Source organism: Gekko japonicus, unplaced genomic scaffold (genome assembly GCF_001447785.1).
Source record: "Gekko japonicus isolate JY-2015 unplaced genomic scaffold, Gekko_japonicus_V1.1 scaffold883, whole genome shotgun sequence".
Taxonomy (NCBI): domain Eukaryota; kingdom Metazoa; phylum Chordata; class Lepidosauria; order Squamata; family Gekkonidae; genus Gekko; species Gekko japonicus.
In genome coordinates, this window is record NW_015169801.1 from 274,908 (window position 1) to 299,576 (window position 24,669).

The 24,669-nt window shown below is 44.2% G+C and overlaps 1 protein-coding gene across 1 annotated transcript; it reads right to left on the reverse strand.

Moving 5' to 3' along the window:
* Positions 1 to 298: 298 nt before the first annotated feature.
* On the reverse strand, positions 299 to 23,452 carry MCM6 (minichromosome maintenance complex component 6). The gene is made up of 17 exons (XM_015417114.1): positions 23,340 to 23,452; positions 22,039 to 22,185; positions 21,021 to 21,131; positions 18,144 to 18,393; positions 16,764 to 16,929; positions 16,128 to 16,273; positions 14,076 to 14,226; positions 9,910 to 10,051; positions 8,624 to 8,765; positions 8,402 to 8,509; positions 7,038 to 7,193; positions 6,302 to 6,430; positions 5,552 to 5,713; positions 4,152 to 4,287; positions 2,952 to 3,116; positions 1,913 to 2,052; positions 299 to 729 (listed from the first exon to the last, which is right to left on the reverse strand). Exons 1-17 carry the CDS (start codon positions 23,450 to 23,452, stop codon positions 616 to 618), a joined length of 2,478 nt encoding a protein of 825 aa, XP_015272600.1. The 3' UTR covers positions 299 to 615.
* Positions 23,453 to 24,669: the final 1,217 nt, after the last annotated feature.

Sequence of the window (24,669 nt, forward strand, 5' to 3'; positions counted from 1 at the left end):
TCATGAGAACAGACCCTTGACTGAGATAAGGTTACTTAGAGATCAGGAGGCCAAAGAACAGATTTATGGGGTGGTTTTGGAAGGGATATAAATCCTTTAAAATATATCAAGCCAACATAGGCTCACAATTTAGGAGCCATTATAGGAATCTCAATCTTACTTGACAGTGTAATTTTCAAGAGACATGTAAAATCCCTTAACACCTATCTGAAAGACAATCAAACCACAGAAAGTCATTCTGAATCATGTATACAGAGAATACTTTATTCATTTACACAAATAAGATATTTAAGGGGAGGGAAATCTATAGCATAAAATTTTACCATGGAACTAACCAAACAATGTAAAATGCACCCTTTAAATGAAACCCTGGTGCTTTCAGATAATCTAGCTCCTTTCTAAATAGCTCCCTTATGGAATCACAGGACTCCTTGTTTGAAAGGGGGGCACATACTGTTATTTGTGTAATGCACATTTGTGGGAACATGAAGGTTTGGCATTCAAAAAGAGGGTGAAGTCTGTGGCAAAGCCCTTCTGAATTAACCAGCTATGTACAGTGGTGGAAGTGAAAACTGGTCTCTCACAGGAGAGTCACATGGCATTGCTTCATAGCCCTTAGTCTTCCAGCAAGTAGTTTGGATTAACTACCAAGTAAGGGTCTTCATCAAAGCTTTCTCCTTCTTTTGAGTCCTTCAGTCCAGTGTGGGTGAGCTCAATTAGGATGTGGTCCTGAAAGAGAGTCAAGCCATGTTTTTAGATTGCCACATACTGCAAAATCTTTTACTTCCCTGTCATAAGTATACCGATTGGAAAGTAAATACCACCCATTTGAACTGCATTTATTTAGGACTGATGTCTTAATTGTAATTAACACTGTGCTTTCTTCACCTGCTTGTAATGCACAAATACAAATGCAGACCCCACTATTGAAGTTTGCCAAGTCTTTTTTTAAATAGAACTTGCTTGCAAAATGGATTACAGCCAACAGGCCTTTGCTTCCAATCCTATGCACACTCGCCTGAGAATAGATCCCACTGAATCAGAAGTACTTACAGCCAAGTAAACATGCACAGGATCATGCTAGAAAAGAGCCACATCATTAAATTGTGTTTCATGATTTATCACATTCTTCATCCAGAGAGCTCAGAATTGGGTTTTGGAGCTCCATGCGGTACAGCATAAGAACATAAGAGATGCCAATGTTGGATCAGGCCAAAGGCCCATCAAGTCCAACACTCTGTCACACAGTGGCCAGAAATACCAGTGCCATCAGGAGGTCCACCAGTGGGGCCAGGACATTAGAAGCCCCCCCCCCACTGTTGCCCTTCCCCAAAAACACCAAGAATACAGAGCATCACTTGCCCCAGCCACAGAAAAAGAGGTGCAGGAGCTCATTATTATCCGTTCTAACCCGACCACTCAGCAATTTCATGGAGTGCCCACGAGTTCTTGTATTGTGAGAAAGGGAGAAAAGTACCTCTTTCTCTACCTGCTCTTTCCCATGCATAATCTTATAGACCTCAATCATGTCACCCCTCAGTCGTCGTTTCTCCAAGCTAAAGAGCCCTAAGCGCCTTAACCTTTCCTCATAGGGAAAGTGTTCCAACCCTTTTATCATTCGAGTTGCCCTTTTCTGCACTTTTTCCAAAGCTATAATATCCTTTTTAAGGTGTGGTGACCAGAATTGCACACAGTATTCCAAATGAGGTCGCACAATTGATTTATATAGGGGCATTATGATATTGGCTGATCTGTTTTCAATACCCTTCCTAATAATCCCCAGCATAGCGTTGGCCTTCTTTATTGCAGTCACACACTGTCTCGACATTTTCAGTGAGTTATCTACTACAACTCCAAGATCTCTCTCTTGATCAGTCTCTGCCAGTTCAGACCCCTGCAAAAGCAGACTTACATAGTGGGTAAGGCGATGGATAACTTTCTCTATAATATTCTTCTTATTGACGAGTTCCTCTTCAGAATCTATTTCCGACTCAATTTCCTTTAGGTACCAGTTGATAAGCTCACTTCTTCTTAAGGCACTATCATCATCTTCTGCAGAGAGGGTTAAAAGGGGCTGATATAACATTTTATAGCTCTTTGTATTCAAAATGCTCCCTATGCCTTATCCTTGAACCTAGCTGCCTTGAAGCACAAGGAAAGACGGGTTATCAATGTTTTAATAAGTAAATCCTGTCTAATCCTTACAACGACCCTGGAAGGCAGGCCAGTGTTTTTATCCCCATGTTGCAGAGTGGATAGGATGGGCTGAAGCCGACAGAACATTAGCTTGCCAAAGGTCCCCTGGTAAATTTACACCTGTGAACCCAGGACTGTCCAGCTCACCCTCTCAACATGGCTCTCCACTGCAGTTGTTTCATGGTCGAGAAACAGAAGCATCTGTTAGCAGAGACATCGCTACCATTCTCCCTGTTTTCATAGGTCTTTAAAACAAATTCAAACAGCTATTGTAACAATTCAGCAAGGAATGGCACGCTTTTACAGCGGGCTGGGCCATAACCATCCACACCAGCAGGGGCACAACTTTACCTTACCCTGACCTGGATTGGCCCAGGCTAGCCTGATTTTGTGAGATTTTAGGAAGCTAAGCAGGGTCCACTCTGGTTACTATTTGGATGGGAGATTACCAAGGAAGACCATGTTTGCTATGCAGAGGAAGGCAATGGCAAATCATCTGTTTATCTCTTGCCTTGAAACCCCACAGGGTTGCCAAACGTTGGCTGCAACCTGATGGCACTTTCTACCACCAACCACATTCTAGGATTCCAGATCAAAGTCTGGATGCTCTTGACCTAACAGATAAACCTGTCCACATTGCTAGACACTACAGGCTACATTTCAGCACTGACTTTCTCCAAAGTCCCTTTCTCCCTTCTGAGAGGTGAGGCCTCCGTGAGTTCTCTGACTTAAGTCTTGATTAAATCTGCACTTACCTTCTTCAGCTTTCCTCAGGTGCAACACAATGAGGTTGGAGATTCTACGGTATTCAGGGAAACTAAGCCGCAGGGAAACCTTCGGTGCTGAGTCTTTGCTTAACTCATCTGAGTGGCCATTGATGCCATTCACCAAGCCATTCACAGCTGGAGTTTCTCCATCTCCTGTAAGCATGGAAAGTTCAGGCATACATTAGACTAGGTTGAACAGCATGGCACGAAGGGCCATAAACTTGAACTTGAACTAAACTGTCTGTTTTATTAACCCAAAATTAACTTTCAACATTTTGTAAACGCAGTAGCTCCTTGACAGTTATGTCAACTGGCGGCTTCCAGATGTTACACATCCTCTAACACCCTGGTACTGCTCAGCTCCAAAGGTTCAAATTCATAACTGAGCCACTTAAAGCCACCATAAAGACTTGAGAATCATGGGGACTTTACTTGCCTTCTGGCTAGACAGGCTTTCAGACAATCCATAGGGACTAGAAACATACTCTTCTTAAAAGGGAAGAATGATTCTTAGGGTTCTAAACAGGTCTGTTGACTTATAGACCAAGGCATATTATGCCATCCAGTACCAGGGGGCCAAACTGTGAATAGGATCTGATGTAGCATTTCCAGGGACAGAAGAATATCTGTCTGTTAGTTAAAAGTCCAGTAGCGCCTGTCTGTGGGCTGTGACCTTCTTGCTTCCTCATCCTGCTGCAAGCCAAAATGCCCACAAAAATGCCAACCCAGGGAGGGGTGTGTGCAAGAGAAAAAGTCACACTGTGCAGATAGAAACCTTTTCATCTGCAGGACCCCCCACTGGATCCACTCCCATTCTCTACTTTCTGCCAGCGGCCCCTTTAAACCCTCCAGGTGTCAGTGATAATAGTTTATAGGAACTGCATGTACAAAAAGTCAAGTGGCTGGGAAGCCTGCAATGAAGAAAAAACAGCAGGTTGGCACTGCATCTGCACAAATGGAATTTTTGGAAGAGGAAAGGGGCAGCCGTTTTGTCTGGGTTCCCCTCCTCACAGCAACCTTGCATGGCTTTTTGCCCACAAGAGTTCTGCAACCTCTCTGGCATCAGTGTTTTAATAATCAGGGGACCACTGGAGAGAAAGCAGGGAACTGTAAGATCCTGTGCATGCAACAGGAAGTGGCCGAAACAGGTAGAGCAACAATCTGGGACTTACTTGTCCAAATACCTACCAGTGACTCCATCCTGTGCTTCAGGCTCTTCAACAGGCTGTTGTTCTTCTTGGTCTAAATTGATATCTGGGGTCTCGACTCTGATGATAGATTTGTTCAATAACCGGAAGGCTTCTTTCACATGCTTTGGATGAACCTGGTAATAATGTTTAAGAGTCAGATGAATGTAGATACAAAGAACTGTTTCTCTTGGAAAGAGATCAAACATTCATACTCTCCATCCTCCTGACACTTGAAAAAAACAAACTGGTAAGCTTTATCCAAAACCAGCCCTTAAATTCCCTGTGACAGCCAAAATACATTCTTTGCTTGCAACAATTTCGTAAAACCTCACTCAAGTCTCTTCATTTATTCCTCTCCAATGAGTTTATGTTGGCAAGCATTGTTAGGTTTCCATGGAAGGTAACTAACAGCCAGGGGTCATTTCCTGCGGGAGCGCACAGAAGCGGAGCTCCGGCAGTAAGAAGCCCAGGGGGCAGGCACATGCAACAAGCCCCACCCCCTGCTCCCAGCAGCCCTCAGTCGGGCCACGAGGAGCAAGAAGCCGCCAGGTAAGTTGCAGAGCCCCACCCCGGCCCACCTTCAGGTACAAGCTCTCCCTCCTCTGTGAGGGCAGATCTGCGCGTCCCCCCCCCCATGCGTACCATCCCACAACAGTCCCGTGCGACCTTTAAGACCAAGTTTTATTCAGGTACAAGCTCTCCCTCCTCTGTGAGGTCAGATCTGCATGTCCCCCCCCCCAAATAGCTAGCAATCCAAAACAGTCCAGTGGAGCCTGAGCAGTGGGTGTGGCCTTCTGACACACTTCCAGTGATGCCAGGGGGTGTGGCATATGCAAATAAGTCATGCTAATGAGCTCCTGCACCTCTTTTTCTACGAAATGACCCCTGGTAACAGCACCAGAAAACAAGCTTTCATGGTAATTAACCAATTTCCCATCCCCTCTGTCTGCCTAAGAGTCAGATAATGGGTCTAATAAAGTAAATAACTAATACAAAATGCTTATGCAACAATGAAGATACCAATAAAGATGGCATCTTAAGAAGCTGGTATATGAATATACAAGCTTGAATGATGAAGAATTCTTGATCAGGAAAGTTAGTATTGTGCATGAAACGCAAAACCTTCGGCCCAAAATTTCATTTATAAATATTTTGTTTCCTGGAACGGACACAGCTGTAAGTCGTTGCAACCATACAAGACGGAAATACCTTAACTGAAAACTTTTAACATAATGTCTAATAAGTATTAATGTGGAGTATGAATGTCTCCAGCAGATTTTCTCAGTTCTGTGTGATGCAGCACATTTTAAGAGAAGGAAACAGCCAGGAACATCTACACGTGCTGGCACCCCAGGAAACAGCAACCACGCCAAAAGCAATTCCACCCAGTCCAGCTACCTCATCGCAGCAATGCATCCGTGCCATCGCTTCCGACAGTCGAATCATGCTCTCTAGCTGTCTTACTGTGATTCTCCAGGATGATTTTGTAACACCAGAGCCATCCCTCTGGCGTAGGCGCTTATAATGTTCAACGATGAAGTCTTCTGACTCTTTAGAAATCTGCTGGCAGAAGAAAAAGCGGTGAGAGCTGCGGTGGCACGGTGCCACTTCCACACAATCCTGTGAAAACTGCCTACTGAAAGCTGAATTCTCCCTCTGAATTAAGATACGATCTTTTATTAACACTTTGCATGTACACTATCACTTATTAGGAGAGATTCAGTTCAAATACACTTTAAAAGTGCTGCTTACTTGATCAGACAATGGAATCAGACCACCACCACCAATCCAATTAGATCCCAGTTTACAGGCCATTCTAGATAAGGAGACTGAGCAGTACTTGGGTTTCTAGCAATAACTGCAACTATGTCATAGGTGGAAGTAGCCACAACAACATTCTGGATCAGTGAACACTGTCCTCCAGTTCTGGAGAGTCCCATTACCTTGGGTTTAAATTGCCTGAGACCACCACCACCAATCCAATTAGATCCCAGTTTACAGGCCATTCTAGATAAGGAGACTGAGCGGTACTTGGGTTTTTAGCAATGACTGCAAATATGTCATAGGTGAAGTAACCACAACAACATTCTGGATCAGTGAACATTGTGCCACACCATGCTGTCCTCCAGTTCTGGAAAGTCCCATTACCTTGGGTTTAAATTGCCTGGCAAAGAGAAGGTACCTCCTGATATCATCTGGTGAATACATGCGGTCAATCGATTCTTCTATTCTGGAATGAAGATCCACAATGCGTCTAGCAATGGCATAATCTGTAACCTAGACAAAAGAAAACTGCATTTTAATATATAACTGGACAATATCCCATCTCAATCAGTGAGGAAATCTTTGAGGTTTTCTGCATCTCAACACAGATTTTTATCCCTATAATTGCTATAGAATATGCCTTCCATTTAAAAAAACTGGATAACATTCTAATAAGCTGCTGAATTTTATAAAGTCTACCCCTTAGTTGGCTGCTGAAAGAGTACCAGATGCAAAGATATTTCTACATACATCTGCTTATGCAAGTAGTTATATATTTACACTTTTATCTTTGTTTATAGCTTTATACTCTGCATACGTTTGATTTACGTTTGATATGTTTGATTTTGTTTCCTGGAACAGACACAGCTGTAAGTCGTTGCAACCATACAAGACAGAAATGCCTTAACTGAAAACTTTTAACATAATGTCTAATAAGTATTAATGTGGAGTATGAATGTCTCCATCAGATTTTCTCAGTTCTGTGCGATGCAGCACATTTTAAGAGAAGGAAACAGCCAGGAACATCTACACGTGCTGGCTTTTATCTTTGTTTATAGCTTTATACTCTGCATACGTTTGATTTACAATACTCTGCATTCAATTGTGTATTCTGTTTTACCTCATTGCATTCATCCACCAGAATAAAGAAAAGATCGAATCTGGACATGATGGGGGCAGACAGGTTTATGTTCTGCTTCAGAGACTTGGCTCTGTCATAACGTCCGCCAACCGGATTTGCTGCTGCCAAAATGGAAGTTCTGGCATTCAAAGTAGCCTGATAATAAGGAAAAAAGAGCTTTTCTAAGCAAGCAGAATTGTTATATGAAGAAATACACTTTTGGGGAAAACAGGATGATCACTTCCAATTAGGCTTGGATCTCTTTCTGATTAAGCACACCACCTTCCAAAATCGTAACAGGGAACAGTTGTCCATTAATAACAACAGTACATAGTTACAGTAATGGATTAATTACTGCATTTCCATTTGACATCTATAAAGACTAATACTGGCAAGCTAGCCTCTTGGTTGTTGTATGGGAGCAGTCCCTTGAAGAAATATATACTGTTACAATTTAAAGCTGAAGCCCTATAGCTAACATATGCTTGAACTCATCACTGAAGCTATGCGCTTTTAAATAGAGGCTAACATCTATTATGCATGTTTGCTCAGAAGCACCACTGAATTCAACTGGTCTTACTCCAAAGTAAGCATGCACAGGATCACAAGCTTACATATCCCAAGGACCTTCATCACCTTTTCCTTGTATACCAGTTTACTTCCACTGCAAGCCATTAATATTTACCAAACTTAATATCTACTTATTTCAGAAGAAGACGTCTCTAAAAGTAAGAGCATCAGATTGATCTTCTAGGAGGGTTTTGCGGGAACTAGAAAGTTTCCTTAGTCCTACTGATGGGATAAAACTGATTCCTAGGAAGGGGTGGCATGAAACAGAGAGTGGGTCAAAGGCTCACCCGAGCCGCTCTCCCAAGCACCATGTACATTAATTCATCATGCTGTCAAGAGCCCCTTACCTTAACTCCTGCTTTAGTGATAGAGATAGTCTGCTGTTCCATTGCCTCATGAATGGCAACTTGATCTCTCATGTCCATTTTGTCAAATTCATCGATGCAACACACACCCTACACAAAAAAGCAGATACTAGGTTTATCCGCACCTGGATTAACAACAACAAAACAAAACGGCCCTCTCTTTTGCCACACATTTAGAGGGTTGAAGTGCTGCTGCTGCCCCCCAGGACACTCACATTTCAGAAGAAGACGTCTCTAAAAGTAAGATCATCAGACTGATCTTCTAGGAGGGTTTTGCAGGAACTAGAAAGTTTCCTTAGTTCTACTGATGGGATAAAGCTGATTCCTAGGAAGGGGTGGCAGGAAACAGAGAGTGGGTCAAAGGCTCACCTGAGCAGCTCTCCCAAGCACCATGTACATTAATTCATCGTGCTGTCAAGAGCCACTTACCTTAACTCCTGCTTTAGTGATAGAGATAGTCTGCTGTTCCATTGCCTCATGAATGGCAACTTGATCTCTCATGTCCATTTTGTCAAATTCATCGATGCAACACACACCCTACACAAAAAAGCAGATACTAGATTTATCCGCACCTGGATAACAACAACAAAACAATCTTTTGCCACACATTTAGAGGGTTGAAGTGCTGCTGCTGCTCCCCAGGACACTCACATTATCGGCCAGCATCAGAGCCCCAGCTTCAATGACAAATTCATAGGACTCTTCATCTTTCACAACGGCAGCAGTCAAGCCAGCAGCGCTGGAGGCCTTTCCACTGGTGTACACAGCCCGGGGGCTGAACTCCTCCACGTGCCTGTCAGGTGGATGAATAAGGGATCAGGCAACCTCAACGATCCGCATCAGAAAGTTTACAACCCACCCTCAAGAAAACAGCAGAGCTTCACAGTGCAATCCTATGCAGAAGCCAATGGGCCTACAGTGGAATAAGCATAAGACTGCGTGCTGCAAGACATCGGCACAGACGAAACAGCTCTAAGTAGCCAATTTGTAAGAAGGGCAAGCCAGAATGGCCTCCAGCTGGGTTTTTTAAAGCCAAGATTGACTAAGGTAGGTATGTACGTTGCAAGAAACAGGAGGGATAGCAGTATGAGAAAATCTGCCTGTATCATTTCCCACTGTTCTCCTTCTATTAGGGGTCTCATAAATATTGCTTGAGTTGATGGTCCTGGATCTTAGTAGGTTGTCAAATGGGGGAAAGGGGAGTTTTACAAACTTTTTTCACCGTTTAAAATGAAATTCTCAAAAGGCATGCAAATGTTTCAAGAAGAGGGACTGATCTGCGGGCTGGTGGGTCTGACTCATCTCCCAGGCATGAAGACAGCAAGTTGCACAGACATATGAATGGCTCTAGCCTACCCTGACTTGGATGGCCCAGGCTTGCCTGATCTTGTCAGATCTCAGAAGCTAAGCAGGGCTGGCCCTGGTTACTATTTGGATGGGAGACTGCCAAGGTAGTCTAGAGCTGCTACGCAGAGGCAGGCATCTCTTGCCTGGAAACCCCTGCAGAGTCACCATACATCAAGTTGCAACTTGACACACACAATAGGTCCCACCCTAGCTATAGAGCTTTAAGGGGCCAAGGGAAAGAACAGACCTTTCTTTTGGGACAGGAAGCGAAAGAGGGTCTTTAAGGGACATGATAAAACTCCTGGATACAAGGAACAAGCTCTCTTAAGGCCCTCAAGATCTCTTGGCCATTTTATTGCAGACTATTCAAAGCAGTCACCGTATTACTTTGGATTCGCATCTTGAGTGCCTGACTCGACCAGGAGACTTGGGATGGCAGGGTAACTCTCTGATTCCCATGTCCAAATTACCTGTAAATTCCTCTCAACAATTAGTCCATACATATCCAGGCAGGCAGCCACTTAACTAGGTATAGGAACTCTACCATTAAATGTATTACTGAAAGTCTAACACTTCAGAAATTGACTTACTTAAGAAACTGACTCTTGGCAGTACTTGGATCACCAACAATACAGACATTGATATCCCCACGGAGCGAAGTGCCTTCAGCTGTTGTCTTGGGAACTCCACCAAAGAGCATGAGCAGAATCCCACGCTTCACTTCATCATTACCTGTGTCACAATAAGTAACAGTTTGGCTCATGAAATACTTTATAGAAGCTCCAGTTCCCAGTTGGTTTTACAGAATACAAGATAGCTTTGAACCCTAGCTGCTGTCTAGAAACGCACCAATTGGTGGCTTTAAACAAGGCTTTGGGCATTCAAATTTTCTTTCTTTGAACACAGACAGATAGCTGCCATGCTAGTGTTCTAACTTGAGCACCATCAATTTAGTGATGTGTGTTGACAGAAACATCCTCAGTCTCACTAAGACTTCACTGCTCTCTACAATACATCAGACAAAGCCTACAGTTCAAAGTCATTGAAGCCTGGACACTGGAACTCAAGGTGGTTATCACTGCCATCAACAGGAATGAGTCGGCTGAAAATGACTGTGAACAGAGTCCAAGCTTAAGATCTGCTACTAGGGTACAGTTTACCCAGCACGGTAAACATTACATGCCTGTAATCTCACAACAAGATTCTGAGCCATAACAAGTATCAGCTGCTCACGATCCAGTGAGTGCAACATGTACACGTACATACCACACATACACACGCAACATAACCCTATGCGTGCAAAAAAGATTTCCTGTCTGTTTCTTTGGGATCATTCTAATGATAAGCAGATGTTTAGAAGAAAACAAACAGGAAAACTCTTAAAAGTGCTAATGAGTACTGTACAGGAAAACTCTTAAAAGTGCTAATGAGTACTGTGCGCACGCCACTGCAGTTCTTTTCTTCTATGCTTACTTATTCATTTGATGTAGTATATTTCTAGACTACCTTTCAACTGTATCTGGTCTCCCAGATAGTTCACAATGCAATACAGTAACATGAGACAACAGTGGCATGTCCCAGTAACTGCTGTATTTTAACACTAGCTGTAGCTTCCGAACATCTTCAAGAACAGCCCTAAACAGTATGTTGTATCAGTCAAGTCTGGATATGTAACTGTGGTAAGATCAGCTTTCTCCAGAAATGGGTGCAACTGGCAAAGAAACCTTGTGGAGAACTTTCTACTGGGGATGGAGATTTTTCACCCACTTAGCCCTATGCCTGGCAGCTCAAACTTGGGAATGGAGCTGCAACCTGGTGCTTTCACCTGGGGGGAACTTTACACCAGGGACTGAGCTTTTCCAGAGCTACAATTTGGTGCTGTGTTATTAATAACAGATTTTTAACATTTAAATGTTTCATATTTGTTAGCCACCCTGGGTGACAGAAATGTGTGATATAAATAAAGAGGTCCAAGCACATTTCCACATTTGTTGTCCAAGGACAACATAAAGTCTAAAGGTATCCCTAAAGATCTTTCACGAGGAGAGTAACCTCTCCCTAGAACTGGTCAAATTTCATTTCCTGGATCAGCTTTTGTTCCCGTTCACTGCACTGTCATCTTGATTAGATTATGGTTCAACTGATATCCAGTACTTCACAAAATCTAGATATTGGTTCATCTCATTTACAGCATTCCTGGAATTGTATGGAAAGGAGCAACAGTGCTGTATATCACCTGCATACAGAATCTAACAAGTGGGCAAAAATAGAACAAACATATGCTGTAACTAGGGTGCTGCTAAGAGACATTATTTGGAATAAACAAGGAGAAAGATCACCCCAAATAAAACATAATGCTTATTTATACAACACTTTACAAAAAAAGAAAAATACTGGCTCCGGGAATCTCCACAGCCTCCTCTTTTTTAGGACAGAGCTGGTTTCATCCAGGAAGAGAAAAAGGCTCATTTGCAATATGGAGAACACTCAATTTAACAAGATTAACTGATATAACTAGAAAAGGACATATAGTTGAAAAGATTCTAAAGTTAAAATTCCTTGGTTCCAATACCTGTAGCTACAACATTTGATAGAAAATCCAGAGATTCGAAGAGGTTTAAACAGAGTATAGGTGAGATGGGCACTAGCATTGCCTACTATCCGGGCAACGAAATACAGGAACCCTTGACCCATCACTCCACCATTTAGTTTAACTAGTGGGAAAAGACACCTGTCAAACCCTCAGGAAATTCTACGTTATTTTATCTCAGCATAGTATATATACTTAAATTACAAAGGACTCATTAGGATGAATGTTTAATTGGGATTTTGCTCCATTTGTGTGGCATTGGTGTCTTTGATGTTTCTTCTTTATGCGGTCTCTCTGGTGGGTCTTGTGGGCTTTTCAAATGTAAAGATTTCAGCAGCATCCTTCTGCTTTCCATATCTTTTGCTTGGAGATGTGTGCCTTTATGTTTAGGTAAAAGGTAAAGGTAAAGGTTCCCTTGCTTGAAAACAGGCTTGTATTAATGCTTCTGTGACTGGTTTCAGTTCTCTCCTTTTTTGTAGAGTCTCAGTAGACATACCTTGAAAGACTTGTATTTTCACATCCTTGTATATCAGGACTCTTGTATATCAGAATTTCTGGACCCTCGTAGAAAGTTGAGAAATCAGGCTATAATGTTTATTGGAAACTTAAGGCGTGTGTTAGGAGTGGGTCCTATTCTGTGGGCTCTTTTGATTATAGGCACAAGTTGTTGTTGTTGTTCAGTCGCACAGTTGAGTCCGACTCTTCGCGACCCCATGGACCAGATCACGCCAGGCCCTCCTGTCTTCCGCTGTCTTCTGAAGTTGGCTCAATTTCATGTTCGTTGCATCTATGACGCTGTCTAACCATCTCATCCTTTGCCGTCCCCGTCTTCTTTGACCTTCAATCTTTCCCAGCATCAGGGTCTTCTCCAGTGAGTGCTCCCTTCTCATTTGGTGGCCAAAGTATTTGAGCTTCAGTTTCATTATCTGGCCTTCCAGGGAACAATCAGGGTTGATTTCTTTTAGGATTGACTGATTTGATCTTCTTGCAGTCCAAGGGACTCTCAAGAGTCTTCTCCAGCACCATAGTTCAAAAGAATCTATTCTTCGGCGCTGGGCCTTCCTCATAGTCCAACTCTCGCAGCCATACATGACTACTGGGAATACCATTGCTTTGACCATGTGGATTAGTAGATATAGGCACAAGGCTCTCTTCCAATTCCAGAGCTCCTGCTAGCCATGTTGCTATAAAAATTGTTAAATCATTGGAGCCTTCCACAGATTCTTCAAATCCTCAAAATCTTAAATTTTTACATCTGAAACTGTTCTCCAAATCTGCCAGCCTTTTCTCCATCCATGTTTCATTATATTGTAGTTGTTTTACTTCCTCTTGGGGCATTATTCCCAATTCCATGGCTTGGATAGCATGGTTGATGGTACTGAGGGCTGTTGAGAGACCTGGGACGACCGATACAAAATCATTTCCCCATGAGTCACCCAGCACAGATCACGTAACTTGGTGCCCAAGCCGGTTTCTGTGCTATAGCTAGGACTCCATCTTGACTAAAAAGCATATAGATACTCAGGTTTCATCCAGCAATATCTGGTATTCTTGGGTCACTATCTTCACCAAAACATTTCCTCCAAAGTGAAGACTGGACACTGGCCTGTAACTATTCAGATCCATGTTGTCTAAGGACAGTTTCTTTCGTAAAGATCAATCTATAACTACCTTAAACAACCTCTTATAACAGCAACAACAACTACAATTCTAGCTGTTCTGAATCCTCTTGTTAGGGTTGCCAAGGGGCATTCACCTCCTCCGCGGGGGACTCCCGGGTGGCTCCTGGTGTGCGCATGCAAAGCGCACGCGCACCGCATGCACATCACTAGGAAGTGACGTTATGACGCCAGGCACGCTGGGGGTGGGGCCACGACCATACAAGGGGAAACCTTAGTGACGCGCACGCTGGGGCGGGGTTTCCCCCCGGGGTCCGATTCCCTAGCATCGGGGAACGGGCCACTGGGGCGGGGGTTTCCCCCCCCCCGGGGCGACTTGGCAGCCCTACCTCTTGTTCACAAGGACTACCAAATCTTTATGGAAGAAGCTAAATATTCCACATGAGGGATTCAGCTAGCTCAAAAGCTAGCAGGTGTTCTAAATTCTAGTCACCAGCAGCCATCACTGCTATCATGAATGCAAGATGATCCTATGATGAGGTCTTACCGTGTACAGTAGGAAACAGGCTGGTACAAAGATTGTGATATAGATTTTTATCCTGGCTCATTTCGAATACTTTTTCCCATTCTTTGACCGACATCTGGTTTTTAATGCTTTCTGCAGTCTGTTCCTCATCTCGAAGCTCCTTCCCGCCAAACTAAACAAAGAAGGTTCCGGGGGTGGGGTGGAGAAGGAGGATCAATGTAAAAATATAGCGAGGGCTTGAAAACAACTTATCATGCCTAAGCTGTGAGGCAAGCAGGGCTTTTTTTGTAGAAAAAGCCCAGCAGGAACTCATTAGCATATTAGGTCACACCCTGACAGCAGAGCTCATTTGCATATTAGGCCACACCCCCATTTTACCAGAAGCGTGGTCATCCAGCCACACCTACCTTTTGCTTCTTATTCTCTTTATCTTGTTTGTTGTCAAAACCCAGGGCTTTTTGCATGTTAGGCCACATACCCCTAATTGTAGCCAATCCTAATGAGTTTCTGCTGTTGGGTGTGGCCTATTAAGCTAATGAGTTCCTGCTGGGCGTGGCCAACTTGGGAGCCAGCCGGAACTCTGTTCCTGTGTGTTCCTGCCCAAAAATAGCCCTGGAGGCAAGGATGGGGAATGTTCATCACAGTGAGACACAATACACCCCCGCCCCTGAAGAAGAATGTACTCCAAAGGGGTTTGTTTTGTTTTTAAACCTCTTCAGTTTGAAACCTAGCACACGAGGGAGCAAAACTGTATCCCAGCACTCTCTCAGCTGTGCTCATTTTGCAGAATTTAAAAATATGGTACTCAGCTACAGGTTATAGTCCACACTTCAGCCTTCTCATTCTGCTGCACGGGTAAATCCAGCACAAAAGTGTTACAAAGAGTCAAGGAAATGACAAGATTCATTGTGAGGTTAGTTTTGTCAAGACCAAGTCTTAATTAAACACAAACCCACCAAAACAAAAGAACAACTGGAGTAGGATATGAACTTTTTAATTAAGTCTTAAAAAAAAACTCACTTCAAAACAATCTACAATATAAATGTAATATTTGCAAAAATGGTTTCTGAATCAGCTTGGAAAGACACAAGCGCAAGGACCAGTATGTTAACGGAAGAAAATTAACTAAAGGAAAATGCTGCAAAGTGTGAGCATCAGAAAATTAGAATAGGGTAAAAGACACCCAGGTACATAAAATCCCACCTAGGGGTGTGCCAATGTATAAATATAAATTATATATATGTGTGTATGTGTGTGTATTTTTTGGGTTCGGGTGTACTGAACCTGAAAAATATAGGTATTTCCCGATATTCCCGAATCCAAATATTGGTATAATATAGGGATTTGGGAAATATTTTGGAGGTAGGTGAACTCATGACACTTCCGGGTTCATGTGCAAAAACCATTTAACGTTCCCTTTAAATGGCTTTCACAAACCAAACCGCATGTAAGTGAACTCGAAGGAGGGCGAGTTCCCTGCAGCCTCTGCTTGGCAGCCCGCCATCAAAAAGGAGGAAAGGAGATCCCCCCCCCCAAATTCTGCTGCCCTCAGGAGCCACAACCAGCAGAAAGGAGGGAGGGAAGATTGCAGATCTTGCCCCCTCTTCCTTTCTGCTAGCCTTGGAGAGTGTTCTCCCCACAGGAGTAGCTCCTTTGCAGGCTCTGTTGGGCAGAGCAGTTTAAACTAACCTGCCCAGCAGAGCCCCAGCTGAGCCTGCGGGCAAGGGAGAATCACCTGAGGCGGCACGGAGCTGTCAGCTCCCGCCACCCCTGTCGATCCTGGGCTGGCTTCTCTTGCAACTTGGCTTAAACCAAGCTGCCAGAGGAGCCAGCCAGCCCCAGCAGAGGTGGCGTAGAGCTGACCCAGCTGATCCTCTTTTGCATGCCACTTTGGCTGGGGCTGGCTCACCTGAATAAAAGCCAAAAAATCCCGCAGCCTTAATAAATACCAAAAAAATACCAATAAGGTATTTTTTTGGTATTTATTTGGTTTGGTTTATACCAAACGCACACCCCTAATCCCACCATCTTCAAGAAAATTCTGTAAAGCTACTTTTCCCTAGTCAGACTTACTCTTGGATTTGTAGGTGCAACGTAGCAGGCTAGAAAGACCAGTTTATAGGACAGATCTCTGACTCCAAGAGCACGAAGTCCTCTGATACCTTCTGTCTCATAACCTTCTTTCCCACTCACGCGAGATCCAGTTTCTGCCCTTACGCCTGGAACAGCAAAACCAAGAATGTGTGGTCATTTCAGCACTTCTGTGCTAACCTCCAGCTCTTCTACAACTATACCAGTTCAGAATAGAAAAGGGTCACTGCATGCATGTACATTAAGAAGAAGAGGAAGAGAAGAGATTGGATTTATACCCCGCCCTTCCCCCTCCCCACAACAGACACCCTGAGAGGTAGGGGGGGCTGAGAGCTCTTGGCAGAAACTGCTCTTTTTCAAGAACAGCTCTTATCAGAACTACGGCTTGCCCAAGGTCATCCAGCCAGGTGCAAGTGGAGGAGTGGGGAATCAAACCCGGTTCTCCCATATTAGAGTCTGCGCACTTAACCACTACACCAAACTGGTACATGGTAAAGTACTATCATTGGGAGCAGTAACTTAGCCTCACCCCAATGGGCAAGCTGTCTGCTTGCAGGAGCCTTTTATGCAGGGTGTAGGTAAACACGCAAGTTTCAGTCTTCTTGCCCTACTACGAACCTGGGGTAGAAAGCTGGGCCACATCAGGCACAACAATGAGGGATCCTGTGAAGTCACACTTGTCCCCAGCCTGAGCAGATTCTACAGCTTCGGCACGCAAGACCACCTCCACGCTGCGAGGAATGCTCCCCCGGGGTAGCTCAGCCTGCGTTTCTTGAATACGAACCTGAAATGGGAAGAAAGAGGAGAAAACTAAATGTGCTTTACCGAAATGAAGTGTGCACAAATGTTACCTAGAAGGGTTAAAAGCTATAGTCAAAAGGTTCTAGCATCTGGACTGAAAACATTTTGTATTCCAAAGTACCATCTCTAATTTTTAACAGTGCACAGAATTTTAATGTTTCTAGTTACCAGCATCAAGTTTTAACCATCCCCTCTAGGCAGAAAGCAAGCCCCAAGAGAAAAAACACCACCAGGAAAGGAGGCCCTTTTCTTGATAATGGTGGAGGAAGAAAATCTGGGGAGGGAGAAGGGGAAGAAGCTGCTATTAAAAGCTGCAGAGAAAGTACACCGAATCAGCAGCAGTACTCCACAGTGAACGCCTGACATATGTCTGAGTTAAAAGCTCATTTTTTTCTCTGTATCTGTCTTTTTAAAAAGTGAAGAACTTATAAACAGGAATTTTCAAAATTTCAGTTTCAGCCTGCAATGTATTGCTGTGCTGAAAGCTTATGCAACAATCAAATGCACATTCCAACCAAGGATTCTAAGTGTTAATGCCTAGATGCGAAAAACACTTTGAGGAGACGGCACACAAACTGTGTGCAACTGTTAATGCCAACCATTAAACACCTCAGTTTCCATGCTGCGTCTTTGGTGCTGTGGGGAGACTGGATAGTTGAACAGCTTTCCCATCAACAGAAAATGCATGATGGCGCCAAGGATAGATTATACACAAGCATCATCTTTTACTACAAGCATGGACGGCTTCAAGAGGGAATTAGATAAGCATATGGAGCAGAGGCATATGGGGCAAGTGATGCTCTGTATTCTTGTTGCTGGGGGGGGGGTCAATAGTGGGAGGGCTCCTAGTGTCCTGGCCCCACTGCTGGACCTCCTGATGGCACCTGGTATTTTCGGCCACTGTGTGACAGAGTGTTGGACTGGGTGGGCCATTGGCCTGATCCAACATTGGCTTCTCTTATGTTCTTGTGTACTTCAATGATGAAACAGACACAAACTTTGAAGTCTGAAAACCTTGCTTATTCTTAAAGACACATGTCAGGATTGTAACAACAGATTTTACGGAAGAAGAACCGCCTTTTTCGCAGTGACATGCTGACGATACCCTTGAAAGACCAGCCTGGTATCAGATCCTATCTGTATCCTGAAAATGCTAGTGGCAGGAAAACTGAGTGGAAATAACTATCAATGGATTACCTTTTGAAAGTCAACAAATCGGGATTTGTTGGTGTCCAGGAGGAACCGCCTCCGATTGGCACAGACTGGGTTTTTACAGATGCCGGGCTGTGTATACTTGAACTGCTGCTCCACATCTTTTATTACTGTTTGGCAATCCAGACAGAGGAACGTTCCACTGACAAGCTCTGGGTGAACTGGGTGTGTGCGGACCACCTGCCCACTGATACGCATTAGCGAGCCAATTCGAGCAGATGTTAGTTCTCGAATCCTGCGGGGAAGAAAAGCAAACATAGGAGCCTTCCTACTTTAAGAAAGGATCCATGCAATCAGATAACAGCTGCCTATGTACCACCCCACCCCATTGTTGTCTAAGGCAAGCAAGAATTGGCAAGTACAAACTGTTCAGTAGCTACCAAGAGCTGAGTACCTGCTGTGCTCACATTATTTAGCTGCTAGCCAACAGATGCATCTGCTGCGTTGATTTCCATGACATTAAAGCCAAGTACGCAATCAGGTCTTTACAAGGGAAGTTTGGAGGAGAGCTGCTAGCAGTAAGCATTGTTCCCCATGACTTTTAAGATTTCAGTAGGGTATCTTATTCAACCTGATTCAAATGCCAAATGGAAATATATGAGATTACATGCAGTAATTATTTAATACAACTGGCACAAACAAGCAACCATTCAAAGCTGCACTTCCAGTAAGATGTGGGGGAAAAAATCTAACAAACCTGTAGCCATATGGAAACAGCTTGCTCTCAGCCTATGTGACTTACAAATGGAAACACAGTTATTAAGCTTCCAGTTACAAATTACCGAAGCTGAGGAAAACTCATTTCCACATGCACGAGGGCACAGAGCAGCGAGATGTTCCACATGTTTGGTTTTAGAGTTTTTGGCAACATCAGACACAAGGGGGTACAGATCCTAAAAACAGAAACTATGACGAGGTGCAGCGTTTCGTATCACCCGCTCCTTTCGCTGTCATCTGTACACAGCTCCCAGTACCCCATTTAGGCAGACTTATTTTATTCACTGAAGATAGATTCAGTTGGGGAGCCATGCTTGTCTGAAACAACAGAACAATGTTTGAGTCCAGTGGCACCTTATTTTATTCACTGAAGATAGATTCAGGTGAGGAGCCATGCTTGTCTAAAGCAACAGAACAATGTTTGAGTCCAGTGGCACCTTTAAGACCAACGACGTTTTACTCAAGGTGCAAGCTTTTGTGTGCATGCACTCTTCTTCAGATACATTGAAATGGAAGTTGCCAGTCCATACATATAGGTAGAGGCCGAGCAGCAAATTAACATACAGCATAATAAAGTTGGTGGATTGGCAACTTCCATTTCAGTGCACCCGAAAAAGTGTGTGCGCGCACACGAAAGCTTATACCTTGAATAAAACTTCATTGGTCTTCAAGGTACCACTGGACTCAAACTTTTTTCTTCTTCTTATATTCGCATTACTTATAGAGCGCCTTTCTCACTGGGACTCAAGACATATTACACTGAGTAAGTCAATACAATCAACAGGATGGGACGTTCAGTAAAGAAATATAGGCCCCGGTCACACAGGCCGGATATCGCGGGGAGGGGAGGTGTGGCTAATTGCCCCGGCGCAGTTTGATGCGCGATTACGGCACACCACGGGTCCTTCCCTCGGCATGGGCAGGTAAACAAGGGCGCGATCGCACCACGGGCGTCTGGAGGCAGCCCGTGGCAAATGTTTACTAGTACCTTGGAGGTACTAGTTTTTTAAGGCGCATTGTCGGCGGTAAGCCACGGGTGCGCTCCACTTCCCAGATGTTGGGGTGTGATCACACCTGGATAATCCATCCACCATCCGTGCCTCTCCCGCGGCAACTTTGCCGTGTGACCGGGGCCATAATAGAATTTGTATTGCAGAAATCTGGTACTAACCAGAAATCTGATAACAGAACTGGAGAAAAGCATAAGTATTAACATGATACATGAAATGATACAAAAATTATATAGTAACAGCCTACTATTTATACCTGTAGCCAGTACAAGCTACACACAGCAGTCCCTAAACCTTTACCCAAGTAGTTTTCTAAACCATTCTGTACAGTACAGTACAGACAGTTGTTGGTTTTGCCCATTTGCAGGATGGCACCTGCAGAAGACCGTGCTCCGAGGAGAGAAGCTGCGATGGCCAAGTATAGGGAGAGGGACAATCCCGCAGTTAGGAGAGACCAAAGCCATGGAGGACTTTGAATGTGATAGCCCACATTCTCAATTAAGCCTGGTAACTGATGGGCAGCCAATGGAGTGACTGCAGCATGGGACTAATATGCATACTCCCATCTAGCTCCCGATAATAGGTGAACCATGGTGTTCTGCACCAACTGGAGCCTCTGAGTTGGTTTTGAGGGGAGACCAATGTAAAGTGCATTACAGTAGTCTAGTCTCGATGTTATGGTAGCATGGATCCAGGTGGCCAGACTGGCCATGGCAAGGTATCAAGATGAAGTATCAATACTGTCACCCTGTGATATGAAAGTTCCAGCAGTGCCAAACGAGTGCTCTTCACTGTGAACAAGGACCACATGGACACATCCTCAGGAACAGAATATCTCATTGCTACATCATTTCCTTACTACTGCTATTCAATGTTCCCTCTAAGGTGAGTTAGTGTGAGCTAGCTCACGGTTTTTGAGCCTCTGGCTCACACATTTTTGTCTTAGCTCAGAAAGGATGACTCCAGAGCAAACCAATTTATGCTGTAGCCAAATCAGCTGCTCACAACTTTAATGCCAGTAGCTCACAAAGTAGAATTTTTGCTCACAAGACTCCATAGCTTAGAGGGAACATTGCTGTTATCTTAATTCATCATTACAGAATCAGTTTAATCGAAAAATCTGAATGTTTCTTACTTGTGCCTGGTAGGTAGATCTTGGAAAGCAACATAGAAGTCTTTGTTGGGAGGGACATTTCCATGGTCTTTGGCAAAAGTCTTCACGGCCCGACACAAGAAAGGATAGACTCTGAAAAACGAGAGGGGATTTTCAGTGAAGAAATATGTTTGAGCCTGTGGTTCAAGTCAGAAACATCTCTAATGCATTTTCAAACTTCGGGATATACTGAAGTAAAACCCGAACACAGATACAAGATAGAAAGACCAACACAAATGTGAAACTGTAGCTCAACAAAGCCATTTGCCTTCTCTTCCAAGAATTAAAAAAAATCTCAAAAACGTTTTAGGTTTAAATTTGCTCATAATTTAAAGGTACCATCATTGCCTTAAAACACTTTAATACCCCTGACTATACTTTGCATTGTTAACATTTCTGTGCCAGAAATACAAATACCATTAAAATAGTGCTTCCAGACAGTGGTTTGGTTGGCACAGCTGGCGCACCAAACCCCACTTCAGAACAGAGGTACAGCTTCCAATGGACTGGAGAACAACAGCGGCTCTGTTGTTACTCCTGATCATTTAGCAACTGGAGACGGATTGACTCACGTACCCTGAGAACATGACGTGAGAATGGCGTGAACACCAGCAAACTCATTTATAAGGAAGTGCTGTGCGTTCCTTGATAAAGAAAATTAGTGTGATGTAGTGGTCACACTTGGACCCCACAGATGCAAGTTTGAATCCTCACTGTCACGGAAGCCGGCTGGCTAACCATGGATCAGTCACAAACGCTCACTGTAACCTACCTCACAGGGCTGTTGTGATAATAAGATGGAGGAGAGCAGAATGATGCAAGTTGCTCTGGGTCTCCATTGGGGAGAAAGTTGAAGTATAAACGAAGCAAATAAATATTACAGAAAACCTTTTCAAATACAGCCCAGAATGGTGGAAGCTAGTGATAGTTAGGCCAGCAACTCGATAAAATGCTATTAGCTTTAAAGTACGATGCTATCCGACCTGTGGGATATTCTTACCTATAGAACTCTTCCTGGATTGTGGTAGCAAGCTGTTGATTGAACTGCTCCAGATCCACAAAGCTTACGATTAAGGTGTTCCTCTCTGGGCGGATCAGCTCTTCTGCATCATGCAAGTATTTAACTTCTCCATCACTGTTTTGGAATCTGAAAAAGGAAGGATTTTAAAGAATAGCTTCTGCAGATGCATTTCCCAAGTAGCAACTGCCTGCAGTCATTATGTACATTACGTGGTAACAGTCCTAAAAAGAAAACTGTTTCTTCTTTTATGATTACAAAAGACACTCTGTTTTGCTAAACCAAACCTACAGGCTGTAGTACAGTCTATTTACTCAGGCCATAGTTTCCTCTGTGATTAACACACCCCTTTTGCATACTATTCAAGAGACTTCAGTTCACAAACTACTGTATTATCATCAGGCTTTTTAAACATGAAAATCAGCTGATTAGGTAAATAAAATGTCAACTCCCGTTAAAGGTTTACATTATACTTGTGTGATTATAGCACGTTAAAACAAATGCAGCAGTTCATTTTGAAATCCAGGGTTAAAGACTAGATTCAAATATATCTCACTGAGTTCCACAGGAATCTACTTTTGAGTAGGACAGGCATAAGACTGCAGTCTGATTCTATACCTGCTTACTCAGAAATAGTCTTCAGAAGCTTTGACATGATGGAGGAGTATGCATTCATGGGACTGGAACTTTGGAAGTGCTTTTTTCCTAAAACTGAAACATTTACTTCTGGCAAAACAGAAAATAGTCCTCTGTACTCTGCAAGGGAAGGTTCTGTATTCCTGGAAAGAAAACCGGGCAATACGGCTACAACTACCACTGTTGGGAGAAAGACCTAATAAAATCCAATAATGAAGCTCAGCAAGCCTTAAAACAGTATTTGGTAGACAGAGAAAGCAACGAGACAGTCTCTGTAGGGACAGGGAACAGCCGCAAGCTACAGGTATCCGGCAAGGGAACCTTACCAGTCCGATTTAGCTTTAGCAACCGAAGACGGTAAATGGACACTATTCACCCCCACCAGCACCATTACGGCCAGATGCCACGCATGCTCACAGTCCACTGAATCTAACCAGGACTCAGTCAAAAGAAGGTGTACATTGAACAAAGCTATGCAGATCTCGTGTTGTTCAAATACGGAAAGTGCTTCCAGGACTGCATTATGTTTCCGGCGACGGGATGTGGGATTAAAAGGCTACCCCCGAACCATCCCACAGGGAGATGCCGAATCCAGGCCCTCCGGACGCACACACCGCTCCCCCCCCCCCCCCACAATCGCCACTCACTCTTCAAGGAAGTCCTGGAACAGTTTCTGGCACTTCTCTGCCACCTCATCGCGGATCGGTGTCGGCCCTTCGCCCGCTGCCAGCCCCGCCTCCCCCGCCGCTACCAACTCCATAGCCGCTCTGCCCTCGCTACTCCGGCACAGACAAAGACAAGACTTCGCGCCACCAGCGGAGCCCGCGTGAGCGCGCTAACCAATCAGAAGCTTCAGCCAGAAACGCCCCGCCTCTTTCGAGCGTTCCCCGGGAAAAATTGCGCGCCAAATGTGACGCAGGAAAGCGAAAGTAAGAGACGCAAAGAGGCGGAGGCGGAAGCGACGTTAAGAAGATGTTCTATTGGGGGATGCTGATCGGGGGTTCGCATGCTGCTTCTCTTGAGCCTAAGGTCAGAAAAAACAGCTAAAAAGAGGAATGTACTTTCCTGGTAAGTATGAGATACAGGAATGCAAGCTAAATCTGAGAAGTCTTTAGGAATTTACTGGCTTTGTTTTATTGTTGCGTAAAACTCCTACCCCTCCCTCTAATTGTTTCCGTGAAGCAGCTCGTGTGTTCTTTAAGGGGGCGGCGGCATGGAAGTGAGGCTCTTCCTGTGTTGATCTTACCTGTGAATGGTGCTGTTTTTTCGAGTTCTGCATACCCCAGTAGCAGTTCGGGTTTCTTCTTTTTCTCGCTGCCTATTCTTGTGTCGGTGCTGCGGTGGCTCAAGTGGTTAAGACGCTGAACTGCAGGCTGTGGAAGGTCAGTAGTTCAGCGGTTCAAGACCCGAGTGCCGCAAGACAGGGTGAGCTCCTGTCTCTAGTTCCAGCTCCTGCCAACCTAGCAGTTCGAAAGCAAGAAATTGCAAGTAGATAAATAGGGACCACTTCGGTGGGAAGGGAACAGCGTTCCGTGCGCCTTGGTGTTTAGTCATGCCGGCCACATGACCACGGAGACGTCTTCGGACAGCGCTGGCTCTTCGGCTTGGAAACGGAGATGAGCACCGCAACCCTAGAGTCGGATTCGACTGGCTTTCGAGCAAGGGAACCTTTACCTTTACCTTTATTCTTGTGTACCGAATTGACATCTTGTATTAAAGAACTGTTGTCCAAATATGCCTGGTGACAGACGCAGCATTTCTTTGCAGTTGGATCTTCTGCATGCTCTTGTAAATACACCCCACGTAGTTCAGTTGAGCTCGGTGCTGGGTGGGATTGTAATTATGATGCTATCTGGAGAACTGTAGCTGGGCACTGACGCTTTAATTTGGGTAAAACATTTGCCTGAACCAGCAGCAAATCGGTTAGAGGGATATAGGTGTGGGTCGCACATGCAGGGGAATGAGATGCCAGAACCC